Raw genomic sequence first — 18067 nt, forward strand, 5'->3', positions numbered from 1 at the left:
ATCATTCATTAAATAATGAAAAAATAAAATTTGTAAATTATTATTTTAAGGTTAAAATGAAATAAAAAGTTGGGAAATTTTATTTTAAATATGAAAATTTTATATTTTAAAGAATAAATTAATTTATAGTTAACAAATATAATTGGCGTGAAAGATTTATTTAGCATGAAAATTTGTATTATGTATTTATTGCTGTATAATAGATTGAAGTGACAATATTAAAAAAGTTAATTTAAAAACATATGAAGCAATAATCAATGATGAAAATTTTAAATTTTGAAATATTTATTTCTTTTATATAAGAGTAATTTAGATTTTAGATTTTCAAAAATTAAATGTATATATAGAAAGGAAATAAATGAAATTGAAAGAAAAAATAATTGAAATGCAGTAAGTAGATAGTCAAAGAAAACTTGAAAATATATTTCAGGTCAGTTTGTTTTTTCTTTAGATATATATGTGGATCTTCTAATGTCATGTATATCAATATATAAAAAATTCAATTTTGTTATATATGATTTTTAGCGTTGCAAATTTAGGTTAAAGAGTTTGATTTCTTTTATCAAATACTTCATCATTTGTGTCACGTGAATGATAGTTTTAATTTTTACCGAGTTATGGACAATCTTTTTGGTTATCAACTTGAACCATGTATCGTTTTTGTTACTTACATTAAAATAAAATTATTAAGTGATAACTAACTTTTTTTTGACAAAAATTTGTTAATAATCATAATAATCAATTTAAATATGAATTTATAAAATTAAAAATTATTAATTAATAATTAATTATTATGAATAAAAAATTATAATTGGTTGCTAAATTAATACTAATCAATTATAGATTAATTTAGAAATTAATTCTTTTGATAATCAAAACCTTGATAGTTAATGATTACTGATCAATTTATAAACTAATTCTTTTGGTAGACAAAACTTTGATAATCACTTTGTATCGTCGTCTCTAACTACAAGTCTAGCCTAGGTTTGGTGAAGAGCATGGACACAAAGAGGAGATTAATGTTAGATGTTTGGTTTAAGTTGAAGGAAACAGTAAAAAATACACCACTGTATGAAAGTGTTTTGACCGCGGTTATTTTGATCATTTGGGTTCGGTTTAATATCCTAGGCATAAAAAAAGGGGTGAGTCGAGACAATCCTTATTGCCTCGGTTATGAAGGCAGTCGAGGCAGAAAATTGAGATTTACTACCTCTGTTATGGAATAACCAAGGCTTAATAAACATTAAAAATAAAAAATAAAAAAAAAAATCATAATGATCTTTCTGCCTTAATAATCTTTAAATGAATAATCACTTATATTTGTATTCAAGGTGTGAACTTATCCCATTCAATAAAATTCATTTTTTTTAGTTTATTGTTACATATAAAGTTTAAAACACATGTATAAAATTCCATAAAAATTTTCAAGCATTTCTCATTGGTCTTCATGTTACACAAAATGAAAGTAATTATACATTACAATAAAATATGCCCCAAAAAATTAATACAAAACGCAATTGACAAAACATCATGAATTTTAATATATATATATATATATATATATATATATATATATATATATATATATATATATATATATATATATATATATATATATATATATATATGCACTAATAACCCATTAAAAAGTGATTAATCTTCTCAAATTGTCCAATCGAACAATTTAAGTTTGAATACACTTAAATTATTAGTACTATCTCCTTTTAAATTATATTTTAGAAAATAATATTCTTCCAAAAAGAAAAACTTGGATACAGTAAATAATTTTCACATTCAATCTCAAACGGGAAATTAAGGCTAACTCCACACAACAATGATCTTAAATAAAAATAAATAAATCAATTTATTTAAGTATATAATATAATACATTTATTAAGCTTATAATTAAATCAATTTATCTAAAATACAAAAAATAAACAATATACTAAAAAATTATAGGCTAATTAAGAACCTTGGAGCGTGAAACATGAATAACAATGGAGGAAGATACAACATTACCTACGTCTTTGCAGAGCTACACAGTCCCACGATAATGTAACAGTACTTGAAAATATAGGTATAAGAATGAAACCATCTAAACAAACATTGATAAAAGTTTAAAGTAAACTCTGATGAAATTCATGCCTACTCAATTTTATGATCCCAACTAAGTTATAAAATTTGGAAAAGCAAGCCAAATTCTTAATTTTGCATAGTTCATAATTTTGCATCATTTGGAAAAGCAAGCAAAGTTCAAGAATGAAAATATCTATAAAAATTTACAAACCCAATTTCTATCAAAATATAATATCCATCAGCCAAATCTTTACAAACTAAAGCAAAACACATACCAACCAATTACATACATAAAAGAATAAAACACCAACTAACTAACAATGCCAACAACTCATAAATCACCATAATCTCAAATTTAAAGTTGAAAATTCAAGAATAATTACAAATCAATCATCACATTAGTACAATGCAACAAAAATGCAAGAAATACCACACAACGTGCGGACGAGCATGGTGACGCAATAACAAAAACAAATTTATATGCTTTGTTTGCTCTATAACTGAGACATAAAGGTTGTAGTGAATAATAGTGCATAATATATTATTTTTATCTTTCTTATTTGTTTTCTTATTTTTGTTTCTCACTTTCAATCAAATTATAAAATTTTAACATAATTTTTATTTATAATCGATGTTTATTAAGCTTGTCAAAATGGGTCAAGCTGACCCATTAGCCCGTCAAGAAAAGGGTGGGCTGGGTTGAAGATCTGAACCCGTCAACTAGGTTTGGCAATACGTGTCGGCCCAACCTGTTTAGGCTTGCCCCGCATTTGGCTCGCCTCGCCCCACATTTTCAATGCGGGCTGAAAAGTCTGGCCCGCCCTGCATAAGTGCAGGCCCGTGAGCTAGCCCGCTGTCAACACCCAATTTTGTCCGGATTATAATATATACATTTTGTTTATCTATTTATTTATTTATTACTTTTTGTTATTATTATTTTTACTTGTTTATTTATATTATTATTATTTTCTTACTTATCTTGGTTTACTTTGATTTTATTATGTCCTTTTATCTCATTTTTATTTTATTTTGGTTTTCTTTATTTTTTCTTTTTCTTTGTTTTCAGTTTTCTTCATATTTATTTTTATTTTATTTCATTTTATTACTATTATTATTATTATTATTATTATTATTATTTAAAACAAAAAAACAAAAAAAAAGAAAGAACAAAAAGAAAACGAGAAAAAAAAAGGGTAAAAAAAAAAAAAACACATATTTGAAAAAAAATAGTAAAGGAGACATGAAAACAAAAAATTTACAGTAAGAGAAAAAAGTGGCAGAGCATTTAATTTCCTGCATGCCTAGCTCTCTCCTTTTTTGGCACCCTGAGGATGCACTGGCTTAGCTGCAGCTGCCTCATCACACAAAAAAGGAAAACTGTATGGTGACTGAAGGAGGATGAATGGACTGATGGAAGACTCTGCAAATTGGGCGAGAGAAGCAACCGCCACTTCCCACCCTTTTACCTCTTTGGACCGTGAACAAAAGGAGGTTCTGAGCAGAAAAAGAGGGGGGCGAGAGACACAGCAGCGAATGGGCATAAGAAAAAAACAAAAAAAACAAATAGGAGATATATTCGGAGCAACAAAGAGAAAAAGGAGGCAAGTTCGCAAGAGAGAAAGGAGCCATCAGATCAACTGATAGTGAGAACTTCCGATACAATATCACAAAAGAGCAAGAGAACAACGGGGCAAGAATACAAGAATACACATTTTCGCATTTCATAAGAGTTAACAAAAAAGGAAGAGAGCACCCTTGGATCATCTGAAAGGAAGAACGAGAACAGGAGAGCCTCCATTGATCACACCCCTACAAACACAGGGAGACTACAAGAGGTAAGCACCAATTGAACGTGAACCTTTGGATGAATATGTATGATCTTGTGTTATGTTGGTTGCTTGAATGAATATGATCTTGTATTCTGCTGGATTTGTTATGTTTTACTGGTTTGAGATGTTTGTCGTCCTCGTTACTATTTGCTTATCATTATTCATCCAACCTGCACGAAATAACCGAAAAGATAGAACCACCGCACCATTCATCAGCACATAGCCAGCCATAGCCAAATACCAAGCTCCTCAACCATCATCAAACACACCAAAAGCTCATTTTTTTCATTCAAATCCCGCAACATTCCCATTCGAGGTCTACCACCTCAACATCCCAGCACACAGCAAACAAACTCCTCAACCCATCATCTAACCCCTAACTCATTCTTCTCTTCTCGCCACCAATCAAACAAAAAACAGCAACCCCAAACTCCCTCGTCTTCCCCAATCAGAAGCAGAGAACTTCGAACTGTAGAATACGGTCACGTGACGTTGGCGGATCTAGTCGCAGTGTGGCTGGCGCGGTGGTGGCGAATCACAGGGGCTATGACAGCCATCTCGCGCGTGGGAGGAGAAGCGAGAAAGGAGACGATTCGCGGAGTTGGGTTCTCGCCGGCGACGCTTCCGTTGGTGGCTGGTGTCGACGGCGGCGTGCCTCGCCGTCCGTGGGATTTGCGGCAGCGGCAAGGGCTCCTGGAATCGCGGTGGCTCGAGGCAAATGGAGAAAGGGTCTCGCGCATAGAAGAAAAAAAAAAAGGGGCGTGTCGCCGGTGAGTTGTGATCGGCGTCGTCGCCGGAGTTCCCGACCCGCCGGCGTGGTGGAGCAGAGGTGAGGGCGGCGCGGTGAAGTAGGCAGCGGCACTCGCTGGCCGGTGGCAGCGTGTTGGTGTGAGAGAGATGGAGAGGAGGCTTTCTTTGAGTTAGGGTTTAGGTGTCTCATATGCCACATCTCCTTTACTTCCTACACCTCCCTTCTTCTCATGCCTGCACCTCCTTTCGTTTGAGCTAGACTGTTTGATTATTTTTTCTGCGCACCCCTGTTTTACTGTACATACACCTCTCAATGTTTACTAATCCGCACCACCATGTTTACTGACTACACCCCCTCTGCATTTTATCATCTTTTTGGGCTTGTTTTATATTCTACTTGTTGCACCCCATCGCTACTGAATACATCTCATTACTTTATGCACCTCCCACATTTCTTTTTTTTATATTCCATTTTTGCCCATTTTTTTTTTTAATTTAATTTCATCTTTTTTTATAGAATTATAAAAATTACAAAAAATAGAAAAAAATCTAAAAAACCAAAATAGTTTTCTTTCCCTTTATTGTGTCTGTCCGGTCGCTCGCACCGCGTGACACTCAGTTTCAAAAAACACCAAAAATAGTTTTTCTTTCTCTTTTCGTGTCTGTCCGACCGCTCGCGTCGTGTGACACATACTTTCAAGTAATTCAAAAATACCAAAAAATATAAATTTAAAATATAAAAATATCAACATTTTCAAACAAAAGTCCTTTTAAGAACTACGTGATCCTTGATTCTCCACCGTGAGATACGTAGGAGCAAGGTCAGTCCTTGTCAGGTTCACCTCTAAAAAAATCAAATCTTTTTTCTCAGTTATTTTTCAAATATCTTTTAAAGAACTACGTAACCCTGATTTCTCACTTTAAATGAGAATACGTAGGACCAAGGTCAATCCTTGTCGGGCCCAAAATTTTTTTTAAAAATATATTGTTTCTTTAGCATTTTTGTCTCATTATTTTTGGGGAAAATTAATATTTTGAAAATCACACCAGCTTTGCATTTTTAATTAAAGGTACCGCCCTCGGGCAGGCGCGGTAGGGTGCTAACACCTTCCCTACGCGTAACCGACTCCCGGATCCAAAATCTGGTTTTTCGCAGACTTGTTTTATTTTTATGGTTTTCCATAGTTTTCCATAATAACTATGGTGGCGACTCCAAATCTCTTTTTAAACCCGTTTTCCTTTTCGGTTCGCCTTCCCGTCGCGATTCCGGTTGCGACAGCTGGCGACTCCACTGGGGACGCTAGAGAGTCAAGCCATTTAATTAGATATGCAAACTTAATGTGATTTTCCTAATGTTTTCTTTCCCCTTTCTTTTATTTGTGTATTTTTGTCTTCGTATGTGGTTGTATATATTTGCTTCTTGGATTAGTTGTGTGTGATTTACTTTGTTTATTTTGATATATATTTTGGAATTGCTCTATATCTGCCTGGGAAGTTTTCTGGCTGTTTTGCAGGTGGGGATTTGGGTATGCATCATTCTCCCTTCACACACGCACATTGTGCATTACATGAGTGGGGCCCTACACCCGGGTCTGTTTAACTTAGAATTAGAGGGGATTGTGTAGCAATGCCACAGTGGATGAACTTCCCAAGTGGTCATTGTGAGAACCCCAGCTAGAGTTTGTTTGCTTCGTTGGTACTCTCGCATCTTGTTGTCTACCAACTGTTGTGGGAAATGCCAGGAAGTGGGCCATAGCTCTAGTGACCTTGATCTTTAGGTATTAAGAAACAATCCTGGTGAGGCATGTATTTTAGCTTAGAACCATTAGGCGCCGGACCTCTATTAAGGCACAAAGGGAGGCATGTGCATTACCTTAATTCCCATCTTGCCTTTCTCATTTTGTTTCGATTTGCGATAAAGTCACGCATTCGTACATTCTTTTATGGCATCATTGTACATGCATTTTGGTTATTTGTTCATGCATAGCATGTACCCTGTCATAACATGTCATAACATTTTTGTGATTCTAGGTCAGAGATTTTAAGGTCGTGATTGAATTTGTGAGAAACAAGAGAAATTAACATGGAATTTCGAGTCGGGGGAAGTTTAGGGTCAGATGCCTTGAAGAAGAAGCTACCTATCAGAGTTATAGACAGTAATTTGAGTGGTCTAAGGGAAATAGTGCAACAAATGAAGACTATACAGAAGAATGCTTTCAAGAAGCGGCATGGGAACTTATTGAGGTTGCTGAATGTGGAAGTCCAAGCATCGGCCGTCACTGCTCTGGCTCAGTATTATGATCCGCCACTCAGATGTTTCACCTTCCAGGATTTTCAATTGGCACCAACAATAGAAGAGTTTGAACAAATTCTGGGCTTGTCAGTGGGAGATAAAGTCCCTTACAGACATTCTGAGCAACATGCATCTATCTCTACATTGGCTGGAATCTTGAAGGTACACCCTGCCGAGCTAGAGGGTAAGATGGTCTCCAAGGGCAACTCGAAGGGGATCCCTCAAGGGTATTTAGAAGGGCATCTGCGTCGTTTGGCGGAAAAAGAAGTGGGGGAGACGTTCATGGATGCGTTGGCTCTCACACTTTATGGAGTCGTACTCTTCCCTAACATGGAAAATTTTGTTGATCAAACCGCCCTCGATGTGTTTGTTGCCTACAAGATTCATTCGGAAAGTCCAGTCACTGCGATTCTAGCTGATGTGTATGGGAGTTTGAACCTATGCCACACACTTAAGAGGAAGAAGATGTTATGCTGTGTACCTATGTTGTATGTGTGGTTTATATCCCGAATCCGTCTAGGTACATTGAATGCTGAATGTCTTATTGGAGAGTTGCCACCTAGCGGCATCGAAATTCGGGGGGCGAAGGAATGGGCCCAGTTCTGTGCGAGTTTGAACGGGGGAAGAATTAGATGGTGTGTCCCGGGACTGCCGAAGTCACGTGTCATTTCTTGTGGGACTTTCCCTAACGTCCCCCTAATAGGCACTAGAAGCTGCGTGAATTATAACCCTGTCTTGGCTCAGCGACAATTTGGGTGTCCGATCAAGAGCTCCCCAACTCCAGAATCCTTGGTTGCCGTTTGGACTTATTATGAAGAAGGAATTTCCTTTGATCTAATTCACCGAGTCAGGAGTGCTTGGGGTGAGGTCCTGCGTGTAGAAAAAGACCTAAGGCCATGGGTGATTGACGAGAAGATATCCTACCGACGATGGATTCTGGAAAGGGTTAACGCGATCAAGTTACCTTTCAAATCAGACCCTCCTGCTCCTGAGCGATCAGAACCTGTAGAGTCCGACGAAATGAGGGGGTTGAAAGAGGAGATGGAGAAGATGAAACTCAAAAATGCCAAATTAGTTAATGAGCTCCAAAGTCTCCGACACGAGTACGTGGATCTGAGGCGTGATAAGGAGGAAGTGACAAAAGCGTATGAAGGAATTCTTAGAAAACAAAGAGAAGAGCGAGATCATGCTTTCAGAGTTAAACAGGATTTGGCTGCAGCCAACACCGCGTTAAAATCAAGGGACCGAGAGAGAGATGCAGCAACGACATCTAAGCGCCAAAGAGATCAAGTGTGTGAAGAATCTAAGAGAGAAAAGACTGAAGCACTAAAGCGGCTGCACAACGCTCAAGTTAGGATCAGTGAGGTCGAACGACAGATGCGGGAAATGGTGTCGACCTATGAGGTGAAGATGGATGAAGAACGTTGGCATAGAGCTGAATTGGAAAAGCAACATGAAGAGGTGATAAGTCGAATGAATGAATACTCAGTCGAGCAGGAGATGGCCGTGGAACATTGGAGGAGATGTTTCTCACAGCTGGCTTCCCTTGCAAATGGAGCAATCGAAGATGTTCCGCGATTATTGGCTGAAGCAGAGGCTGCACTACCGATATTCAATTCGCCTAGGGAAATTGAGGCGTTCTTTAGTCATTGTAAGGAATTGATAAGGGAGATGAAGAACATGATAGCCAGGGCTAGAGAATAGTTTTTCTTTCTTTTCTCGGCTGATGAATGTAAAAGACTTGTGGGTGATCGGGTTGTCTTGACAATATGTGATGGACTAAGTTTCATGTTGATTTCTGTGATATGTTACCTCAAGGTTCTCACGGCTTTAAAATTTCCGGCTAAGACAAATATTTGCATTCATTTTCATTTTTTTTTCATTTTTCATAATTCATTTCATTTAATAAAAATAATAGAGCAAAAGCAAATACAACGGCAAAATTTCCACGACACCCTTACCGCACACGAGCTAACCATAGAATCATGGAAGATTGGGAAGAAGCTCATGAAGCTGTGAAGGCCGACATCAACCAGTTGAAGGATCAAGTGAGCCAGATCCTAGAGGCCTTAAAATCGCTGAAAACTTCGGGAGAAGCCTCCTCTGCAAGGATCGAGGAAAACATTCACCCTCAAGTTCCTCGATATGAAGTCCAGAACACTCAGGGCATGTCAATCCCGTTCCCAATGTACGGTCTGCCTCCGGGATACACCCCACCTGTTGGGGAATATTCAGAGGCAGAGCAGACTTCCTTTTCTTTTCCTGTGACTAACAACACACTACCAATCAATACTCAAGGGCCGATATTAGCCTCGACACCCACGACAGGAGTGGGAATGAAGGAGACAATCACATTCGCTGAACCAAGGGTGACTGTGGCACAAAATACTCCAAACATAACTGTTGACGAAGATGCTTTGGCTAAGGTCATGCCGCACACCACAACCCAAGTAGTGTCCGCCGGTATTGATAGGGCTAAAAGTAAGCTTGAGATACTTGAAGAGAGGGTTCGAGCCATTGAAGGTGGTGGAAGCTATGGGTTCGGTGACGTTGCAAGGTTAAGCTTGGTTCCTGGTGTGATGATACCACATAAGTTCAAGGTCCCAGAATTTGAAAAGTATCAGGGCACCACGTGCCCTAAGAGCCATCTGACAATGTATGGTAGAAAGATGGCTGCTTATGCCTATGATGACAAGTTGTTGATACATTGCTTCCAAGATAGTTTGGCTGGTGTGGCGCTGAATTGGTATACACACTTGGAGCCATCTCGAATTCATTCCTGGATGGATTTAGCAGACGCCTTTGTGAAGCAGTATAAGTACAACACGGATAGTGCGCCGGATAGATTGCAGTTGCAAAATATGGCCAAGAAGGATACTGAGTCCTTCAAGGAATATGCGCAACGGTGGAGAGAGTTGGCTGCTCAGGTTGAGCCACCACTACTGGATAAAGAGATGGTGGCGACGTTTGTAAACACACTACAATCACCATTTTATGAGCACGTGTTGGGGAATGTGTCTTCCAATTTCGCTGATATCATTATTATTGGTGAAAGGATAGAAATCGGGTTAAAGAGTGGAAAAATTGCATATGGCCCGTTCGCGGCTGCAACTTCTAAAAAACCAGGTTTCCATCCAGGAAAGAAGAAAGAAGTGGAAGCACACACAGCCTCAGTGATGCCAGTGTGGGAAAGTCGGGCTCCTACTCACAATTATCGACCACACCCGAACCAACCTCCTTATGTGGCTAATGCGGTGTCTGTTCATCAAACACCAACTCAGCAGCAAGGGTTTTATCAAGCGTCAAATCTTTATCAACCGCAACATGCCCCAAATAATGCTTGGAAAACCGAGCCTAACTCAGGTTTCAACCGAAATGTAGGTCAAAACACCAATATGAGGAGGAATCAAGATAGGAACTTTGTTCAGTTCACTCCCATTCCCATGACTTATACGGAATTGTTGCCGCATCTTCTTCAGAAGCGCTTGGTGGCAATTTGTCCGATGAAGCCTATGCAACCCCCGTTCCCAAAGAATTATGATCCAAATGCTAAATGTGATTATCACGGAGGGGGAGTTGGACACTCTACTGAAAAGTGTGTAGCCCTCAAACACAAAGTGGAAGCTTTAATCAACTCAGGGTGGGTAAAGTTTCACGAAGACAAACCTAGCGTTGAAGCGAATCCTCTTTCTGGACATGGGAATCCTTCTACAAATGCCGTGGAGGATAGGGAACACAAGCTAGTAAGGAATGTGAGTGAAATCCGGAGCTCCAAGCGGTTTATTTTTGAGACATTGCTGAAATTGGGTCTGTTAAAAGGCGGATGTAACTTGAGTGAAAAATGCGGATTCCATCCGGGTGGTAAACATTCTATCGACGAGTGCACCGAGTTCGAGGATGTTTTACAAAATTTGCTCGACAGAAATTTTGTGCAGGTATGTCGCGAGGGTATGGGGGAGGAAGTGTTTGCACAGGATGGCGGGAAACCAGATGTGACCTTGCCAGAGCCATTGGTGATTCATTTCACTAGATCCACCCCCACACTAGCAATGCAAGAAAGACAACCTATTACTATCCAAGCACCCTCCGCTTTTCCTTACAAGAGTGAGAAAGCTGTTCCATGGAAATATGGTGCATGTGTGTCGGGTGGGGAGCAAAGAATAGAAGGCCAGCCTACCAGTGGTGAGCCAATGGTTGAAAACATTTCGGGCATCGGTGGAATGACTAGGAGTGGTCGAATATTCACGCCTCCGATCTTGATGAAGGATGGAACAGGTAGTAGTGAACCGATGATGAACAAAAATGCTAATGAATTCTTGAAGGGGAAGATGATACAAACCGATGAAGAACTGAGAAAAGACGACAAGAAAGAAATATCTAATGAAGAGGCTAGTGAGTTTTTGAAGTTCATACAACAGAGTGAGTATAAAGTGGTCGAGCAGCTGAATCGCATGCCTGCTCGGATCTCTCTCTTGGATTTACTCATGCATTCAACCTCACATAGAAAGCTACTAATGAAGATACTCAGTGGAGCGCATGTGGAGAAGAATATCTCTCTGGACAGTTTTGAGGGAATTGTTAGCAACATCACTGCTAACAATTACCTCACTTTCACTGACAAGGAGATACCTACTGAAGGGAGAGGACACAACAAGGCCCTCCATATCTCTGTAAAATGCTTGGATCATGTCATAGCACGAGTATTAATCGACAATGGTTCTTCCCTGAATGTAATGCCAAAAGCAACATTGGGAAAGCTTCCGTGTGAGGGTATCCACATGAAACCAAGTGCAATGATCGTGAGGGCTTTTGATGGGAGCAAAAGAGAGGTGATGGGAGAGGTAGAACTGCCGATCCAAATTGGGCCGTGTGTTTTTCAAGTAACGTTTCAAGTAATGGATATCCTCCCAGCATACAGTTGCTTGTTGGGTCGCCCTTGGATTCACTCGGCGGGTGTGGTGCCTTCAACCTTGCACCAAAAGTTGAAATATGTCATGGGCGATAAACTAGTGATAGTTTCAGGAGAGGAAGATATTTTGGTAAGCGGACCGTCGTCCTCTCGCTATATTGAAGCAGCAGAAGAAGCCCTCGAGACAGCTTTCCAGTCTTTGGAAATTGTGGGCAATACCTATGTGGAGCCATACCCGATGAACCCACAATTGTCTCGTGCCTCCCTTATGACCGCTAGGATCATGCTAAAAGAGGGATACGAATACGGAAAAGGGCTAGGCAAGGACAATCAAGGAATGATATTTCCCTTGGAAGTCACTGAGAAAAGGAATAGATACGGCCTGGGATACAAACCTACCCGAGAAGACAAGAGGAGGCTGATGGAAGAAAGGAGAGAACGTGATCTGGCTCGCATGCAAGGAAAAGAGAAGGAGTTAAAAAGGATATGCATCTGCGATATCAAAGAGAGCTTCCACAGTGCCGGATGGATCAACACTAGCCAAATAGTAGCTGTCAACGATGAAGATGAACGGGAAAGCTCAACTTTCGTGCAGCCATGCACTTCAGATGCGCCACTCGACAATTGGGAGACTTTGGATCTACCTGTGATGTTTAATTCGGTTGAAATGTAATATTTTTAATTAATCCTACTGCTTTACCCGGAGCTTTAGGATTCATGACTTAACGGGCTGACACCTTTCTCTTTATGTTCAGCGTGACAATCAATTTGTGTTTGCTACCTTTGTTATTTTTGTTTCGCACTGTTGTTTGTTTATCGTTTTTTATAAACTCAAATAATGCAGATATGACAATGAATGTTTTGAAAATAACAATGTCGATATCCCCAATTTTGAGCGCCCTGTCGATAATACGGAAGATGATTATGAAGATGATCCGGAACTCTCCCCTGAACTAATGAGGTTAGTGGAACAAGAATCTAAGGAAATAAAACCCTATCAAGAGGATGTTGAAACACTTAACCTAGGAGAGGAGGATGAGAAGAAAGAAGTGAAGATTGGCACTAGTATGAAGAGAGAAGTGAAACAAGAACTATGTGCTTTACTGAAGGAATTTAGGGACGTGTTTGCTTGGTCGTACAATGACATGCCTGGTTTAGATACTGATATAGTGCAACATAAACTTCCACTCAAGCCGGAATGTCCTCCAGTTAGACAAAAGCTAAGGAGAATGAAACCAGAAATGTCATTAAAGATCAAAGAAGAAGTGCAAAAGCAATTTGACGCTGGATTTTTAGCTGTGGCAAAATACCCTCAATGGGTGGCAAATATTGTACCAGTGCCTAAGAAGGATGGCAAAGTTCGGATGTGCGTTGATTATCGAGATTTGAACCGTGCGAGTCCAAAAGACAATTTCCCATTGCCTCACATTGACACATTAGTGGATAATACGGCCAGATTCTCACTATTTTCATTTATGGACGGCTTCTCAGGATACAATCAGATCAAGATGGCACCTGAAGATATGGAAAAAACCACATTTATCACGTTATGGGGGACATTTTGCTATAAGGTGATGTCTTTCGGACTCAAGAATGCCGGAGCAACCTATCAAAGGGCCATGGTGGCGCTTTTTCATGATATGATGCACAAAGAAATTGAGGTCTATGTAGATGATATGATCGCCAAGTCCGAGTCAGAAACAGAGCACATCCTCAACCTGAAGAAATTGTTCGAGAGATTAAGGAAGTTCAAGCTTAAGCTAAACCCGGCTAAATGCACATTCGGTGTGAAATCTGGAAAGTTGCTGGGTTTCATTGTCAGTCAAAAGGGGATTGAGGTTGATCCTGACAAGATGCGCGCGATAATCGACATGCCTACTCCTAACACGGAGAAAGAGGTGCGAGGTTTCTTGGGCAGACTGAACTACATTGCTAGGTTCATCTCCCAGTTGACTTCCACCTGTGAACCAATATTCAAGCTATTGCGTAAAAATCAGGCCGTCAAGTGGAATGAAGACTGTCAGGCTGCTTTCGACAAAATTAAACAATATCTACAAGATCCTCCAGTCTTACGGCCACCGAGACCAGGGAGACCACTAATTCTGTATTTGACTGTACTGGACGAGTCAATGGGTTGCGTGTTAGGTCAGCATGATGAAACTGGAAAGAAAGAGCACGCCATATACTACCTGAGCAAGAAGTTCACAGAATGCGAACGACGATACTCATTTTTAGAGCGAACCTGTTGCGCATTGGCATGGGCCGCCCATCGTCTAAGGCAATACATGTTGAGTCATTCTACCTGGTTGATATCCAAGATGGATCCCATCAAGTATATTTTTGAAAAACCCGCTTTGACTGGAAGGATAGCCCGGTGGCAGATGCTACTGTCAGAATACGACATTATATATGTCACACAGAAATCTATCAAGGGTAGCGCTCTGGCTGAATATCTGGCTCAACAACCTATTAGCGATTACCAGTCGATGCAGCCTGAATTCCCCGACGAAGATATCATGGCCTTATTTGAAGGTGATCAGGAAGAGCAAAATGGAAAGACATGGGCGTTATTATTCGATGGAGCTTCTAACATCATGGGACATGGTATAGGGGCAATACTGATATCTCCAGAGAATCAATACATTCCAATGACCGCAAGATTGTGTTTTAATTGCACGAATAATATCGCTGAATATGAAGCTTGCGCTATGGGCATCCGAGCCGCAATTGAATTGAAGGCAAAATTTTTGAATGTGTACGGAGATTCAGCATTGGTTATCAATCAATTAAAGGGGGAATGGGAGACTAGGGATCCGAAGTTGATTCCCTACAGAGCTTACATCATGGAGTTGGTGGAGTATCTTGATTCCATTGAATTTCAACACATCCCACGAGAAGATAACCAGTTGGCGGATGCCTTAGCTACTTTGTCATCGATGTTCGAGATTAATCAAGATGGGGTATTGCCAATGATCCAGATGAAGAGCCACGAAGAGCCAGCATATTGTCGCTTCATTGAAGAAGAATTAGATGGTAGGCCTTGGTATTTTGATATCAAACGATATTTAAAAACCAGGGAATACCCCGAAGAAGCATCTGAGAATGATAAAAGGACATTGAGAAGGTTAGCTGCAAATTTTATCTTAAGTGGGGATGTGTTGTACAAGAGAAACCACGACATGGTTCTCCTTCGATGCGTGGAGGCAAAAGAGGCCAAGTCAATATTGGAGGAAGTTCATGGAGGCACCTTCGGCACACACATGAATGGGCACTCAATGGCCAGGAAGATCTTGAGGGCTGGTTACTTTTGGTTGACCATGGAGAGTGATTGTTGCATGCACGTGAGGAAGTGTGAGAAGTGTCAGAAATATGCGGACAATATCAATATGGCGCCCACTACTTTAAATGTAATGTCTGCACCATGGCCATTTTCAATGTGGGGGATAGATGTTATTGGAGCCATAGAGCCAAAAGCCTCGAACGGACATCGCTTCATACTGGTTGCAATTGATTACTTCACTAAATGGGTAGAAGCTGCTTCTTACGCCAATGTGACGAGAAAAGTTGTGACTAAATTCATAAAAAGAGAGCTGATCTGCAGGTACGGATTGCCCAACAAGATAATCACCGATAACGCCACCAACCTGAACAATCAAATGATGACTGAATTGTGTGAAGGATTTAAAATCCAACATCATAATTCTTCTCCCTATCGTCCAAAAATGAATGGGGCAGTTGAGGCTGCTAATAAGAACATCAAGAAAATCGTACAGAAAATGGTGGTTACGTATAAAGATTGGCACGAGATGCTTCCTTTCGCTTTGCATGGGTATCGTACTTCAGTACGTACATCGACTGGGGCAACACCTTTCTCTCTGGTATACGGAATGGAGGCAGTGCTACCTTTTGAAGTAGAAATTCCATCCCTACGAGTGTTAATGGAGACCCAATTGGAAGAGGCTGAATGGATTCAAGCTCGGTTTGACCAGCTCAACCTCATTGAGGAGAAGAGGCTAACAGCAGTGTGTCACGGACAGTTGTACCAAAGAAGAATGAAAAAAGCGTTCGACAAGAGGGTGCGCCCTAGAGAGATCCATGAAGGCGAGCTAGTTTTGAAGAAGATCTTGCCCATACAGAAGGATCACAGGGGCAAGTGGACTCCAAATTATGAAGGCCCATATGTGGTGAAGAAAGCATTTCCTGGTGGGGCACTAATTCTCACAAGGATGGATGGGGAGGAATTACCGTTACCGGTCAATTCTGACGCGGTCAAAAAATTTTATGCATGATGATTCCTTGATAGGAGACGCTACTAGGGGATACCGACATTGTATCCAAAGTTTGTTGTACTCTGCTTTGTTTTTCGTTCAATAAATACAATTAGGTTTTCTCCATAAATTTGAAACAATTGATGTCATGTTGAGCTCGTAAAGAGAATAAGTAACAGATAAAAAAAAAAAAAAAAAAAAGAAAGGATAAAAGACGAATAAAGCCATATACATACCAATGAGGCATCACAGGTATGATCTCTAAGAACAGGCTCGCTTCTAAAGGGTGTCGTGGAAGTAAAATAATAAAAAAAAAAGAAGAAAAAAAGAGGAAAAATGAAATCAATTTTGGAATTTGTTGTTAATAAAGTCGTCAAGTGTATGGCATTTTCAAAAAATGAAAAAAAAAAAAAAAAAAAAAAAGGGTGAAAATACAAAAGTGGGGAGAAGGGGAAGTCTTTCCATGGTTTGTCACATTAAGCATAACTTGCGTTCATCTCTTGTCAAAGCATCTGCATTCATATTGCTCGAACCACCAATTCATTCACTTTCCTCTAAAATAAAGGATTGCCCTAGGAAATAAGGAGGAGTGTACTGTGGCAGGTTTTGTTTAGTTGACCTTGTCTAACGATAGGCCAAAGCCACAAGTTGGGAAGAACAAAAAGGGATTGTTTGTTAGAATGAAAAACCTACAAAGGCGATATGGGAGAAGAAAAGAAGATGAAAGTGGAATGGGTTAGATACTGCCGAATTTTGGCTTGGAGTTAAGCTCATGCGAAAATAAGGTGAGGAAACTTCGAAATGACGTGTGGCCTCCTTCCCCTACCAAAATTTAAAGGAAAAATCATATATATCCATTTGTACCCCCTTTGAGCCAAAGTAAAAACTTCTTTCAGTATCCCTGGACAAGAATCATCAGCATGTCAAGTTACTCGAAACACATAAGAGGTGTTCAAACAGATCAATGAAAAAGAAATCTAGAAATGCATGTCAAAAAATCACAAAGTGATAACAATGCAAAGGACATGAAGGATGTGAAAAAGGAAAAGAAAAGTGAAAATAAAGATGATAGAACACCCCGAAATCCCAAGTGAAAGGCTTACCGAGTGTCATGCAAATGATTCTTGTTCCAAATTTAATACCTGCAAACTCATACTTGGGCCTTATTGACCATTTCTTTCATAAACCTCTTAACCCCTAGCCACGCTACAAGCCAAGAAAAGTCCACATCGATTGAAGAATGTTTGTCTTGATCTTCTCATGAGCTTAGCTCGTGGACAAAAGTAAGCAGTTGACGACACAAAAGAAATGAAAAAAAAGGGAGGGAGAGTGAGTAAAAAAATAAAGTAATAAAGATAGAAAATGGAGGAAAAATTTCCCATCAGCCTGTGAGTTAAGCAAAAGATTCAAATTGGGGCAATCCTTTCCGTCTCATCAAACTACGCTCTTGTCCAACGCAATAAAACTGGGGCAGTTTTTTTAAACCTTGCATGTTTCCTCTTGAGTATTAACCTCGCCTCGCCCCACATTTTCAATGCGGGCTGAAAAGTCTGGCCCGCCCTGCATAAGTGCAGGCCCGTGAGCTAGCCCGCTGTCAACACCCAATTTTGTCCGGATTATAATATATACATTTTGTTTATCTATTTATTTATTTATTACTTTTTGTTATTATTATTTTTACTTGTTTATTTATATTATTATTATTTTCTTACTTATCTTGGTTTACTTTGATTTTATTATGTCCTTTTATCTCATTTTTATTTTATTTTGGTTTTCTTTATTTTTTCTTTTTCTTTGTTTTCAGTTTTCTTCATATTTATTTTTATTTTATTTCATTTTATTACTATTATTATTATTATTATTATTATTATTATTATTTAAAACAAAAAAACAAAAAAAAAGAAAGAACAAAAAGAAAACGAGAAAAAAAAAGGGTAAAAAA

General features: G+C 39.3%; 2 protein-coding genes across 2 annotated transcripts; both read left to right on the top strand.

Moving 5' to 3' along the window:
* The first annotated feature begins 6738 nt into the window (after positions 1 to 6738).
* LOC114184673 lies at positions 6739 to 8652 on the top strand. The gene has a single exon (XM_028071987.1). It carries the CDS (start codon positions 6739 to 6741, stop codon positions 8650 to 8652), a length of 1914 nt encoding a protein of 637 aa, XP_027927788.1.
* Positions 8653 to 8933: 281 nt separating this feature from the next.
* Positions 8934 to 16169, top strand: LOC114184674. The gene is made up of 2 exons (XM_028071988.1): positions 8934 to 12526; positions 12702 to 16169. The coding sequence occupies exons 1-2, from the start codon at positions 8934 to 8936 to the stop codon at positions 16144 to 16146; spliced, it is 7038 nt and encodes a 2345-aa protein (XP_027927789.1). The 3' UTR covers positions 16147 to 16169.
* Positions 16170 to 18067: the final 1898 nt, after the last annotated feature.

Source organism: Vigna unguiculata, chromosome 5, assembly GCF_004118075.2.
Source record: "Vigna unguiculata cultivar IT97K-499-35 chromosome 5, ASM411807v1, whole genome shotgun sequence".
Lineage (NCBI taxonomy): Eukaryota > Viridiplantae > Streptophyta > Magnoliopsida > Fabales > Fabaceae > Vigna > Vigna unguiculata.

Coding starts and splice junctions, on each gene's coding strand:
- LOC114184673 (XM_028071987.1), top strand. CDS start 6,739: ATGGAATTTCGAGTCGGGGGAAGTTTAGGGTCAGATGCCTTGAAGAAG.
- LOC114184674 (XM_028071988.1), top strand. CDS start 8,934: ATGGAAGATTGGGAAGAAGCTCATGAAGCTGTGAAGGCCGACATCAAC. Junction 12,527..12,701: donor ATGTTTAATTCGGTTGAAAT/GTAATATTTTTA, acceptor CAAATAATGCAG/ATATGACAATGAATGTTTTG.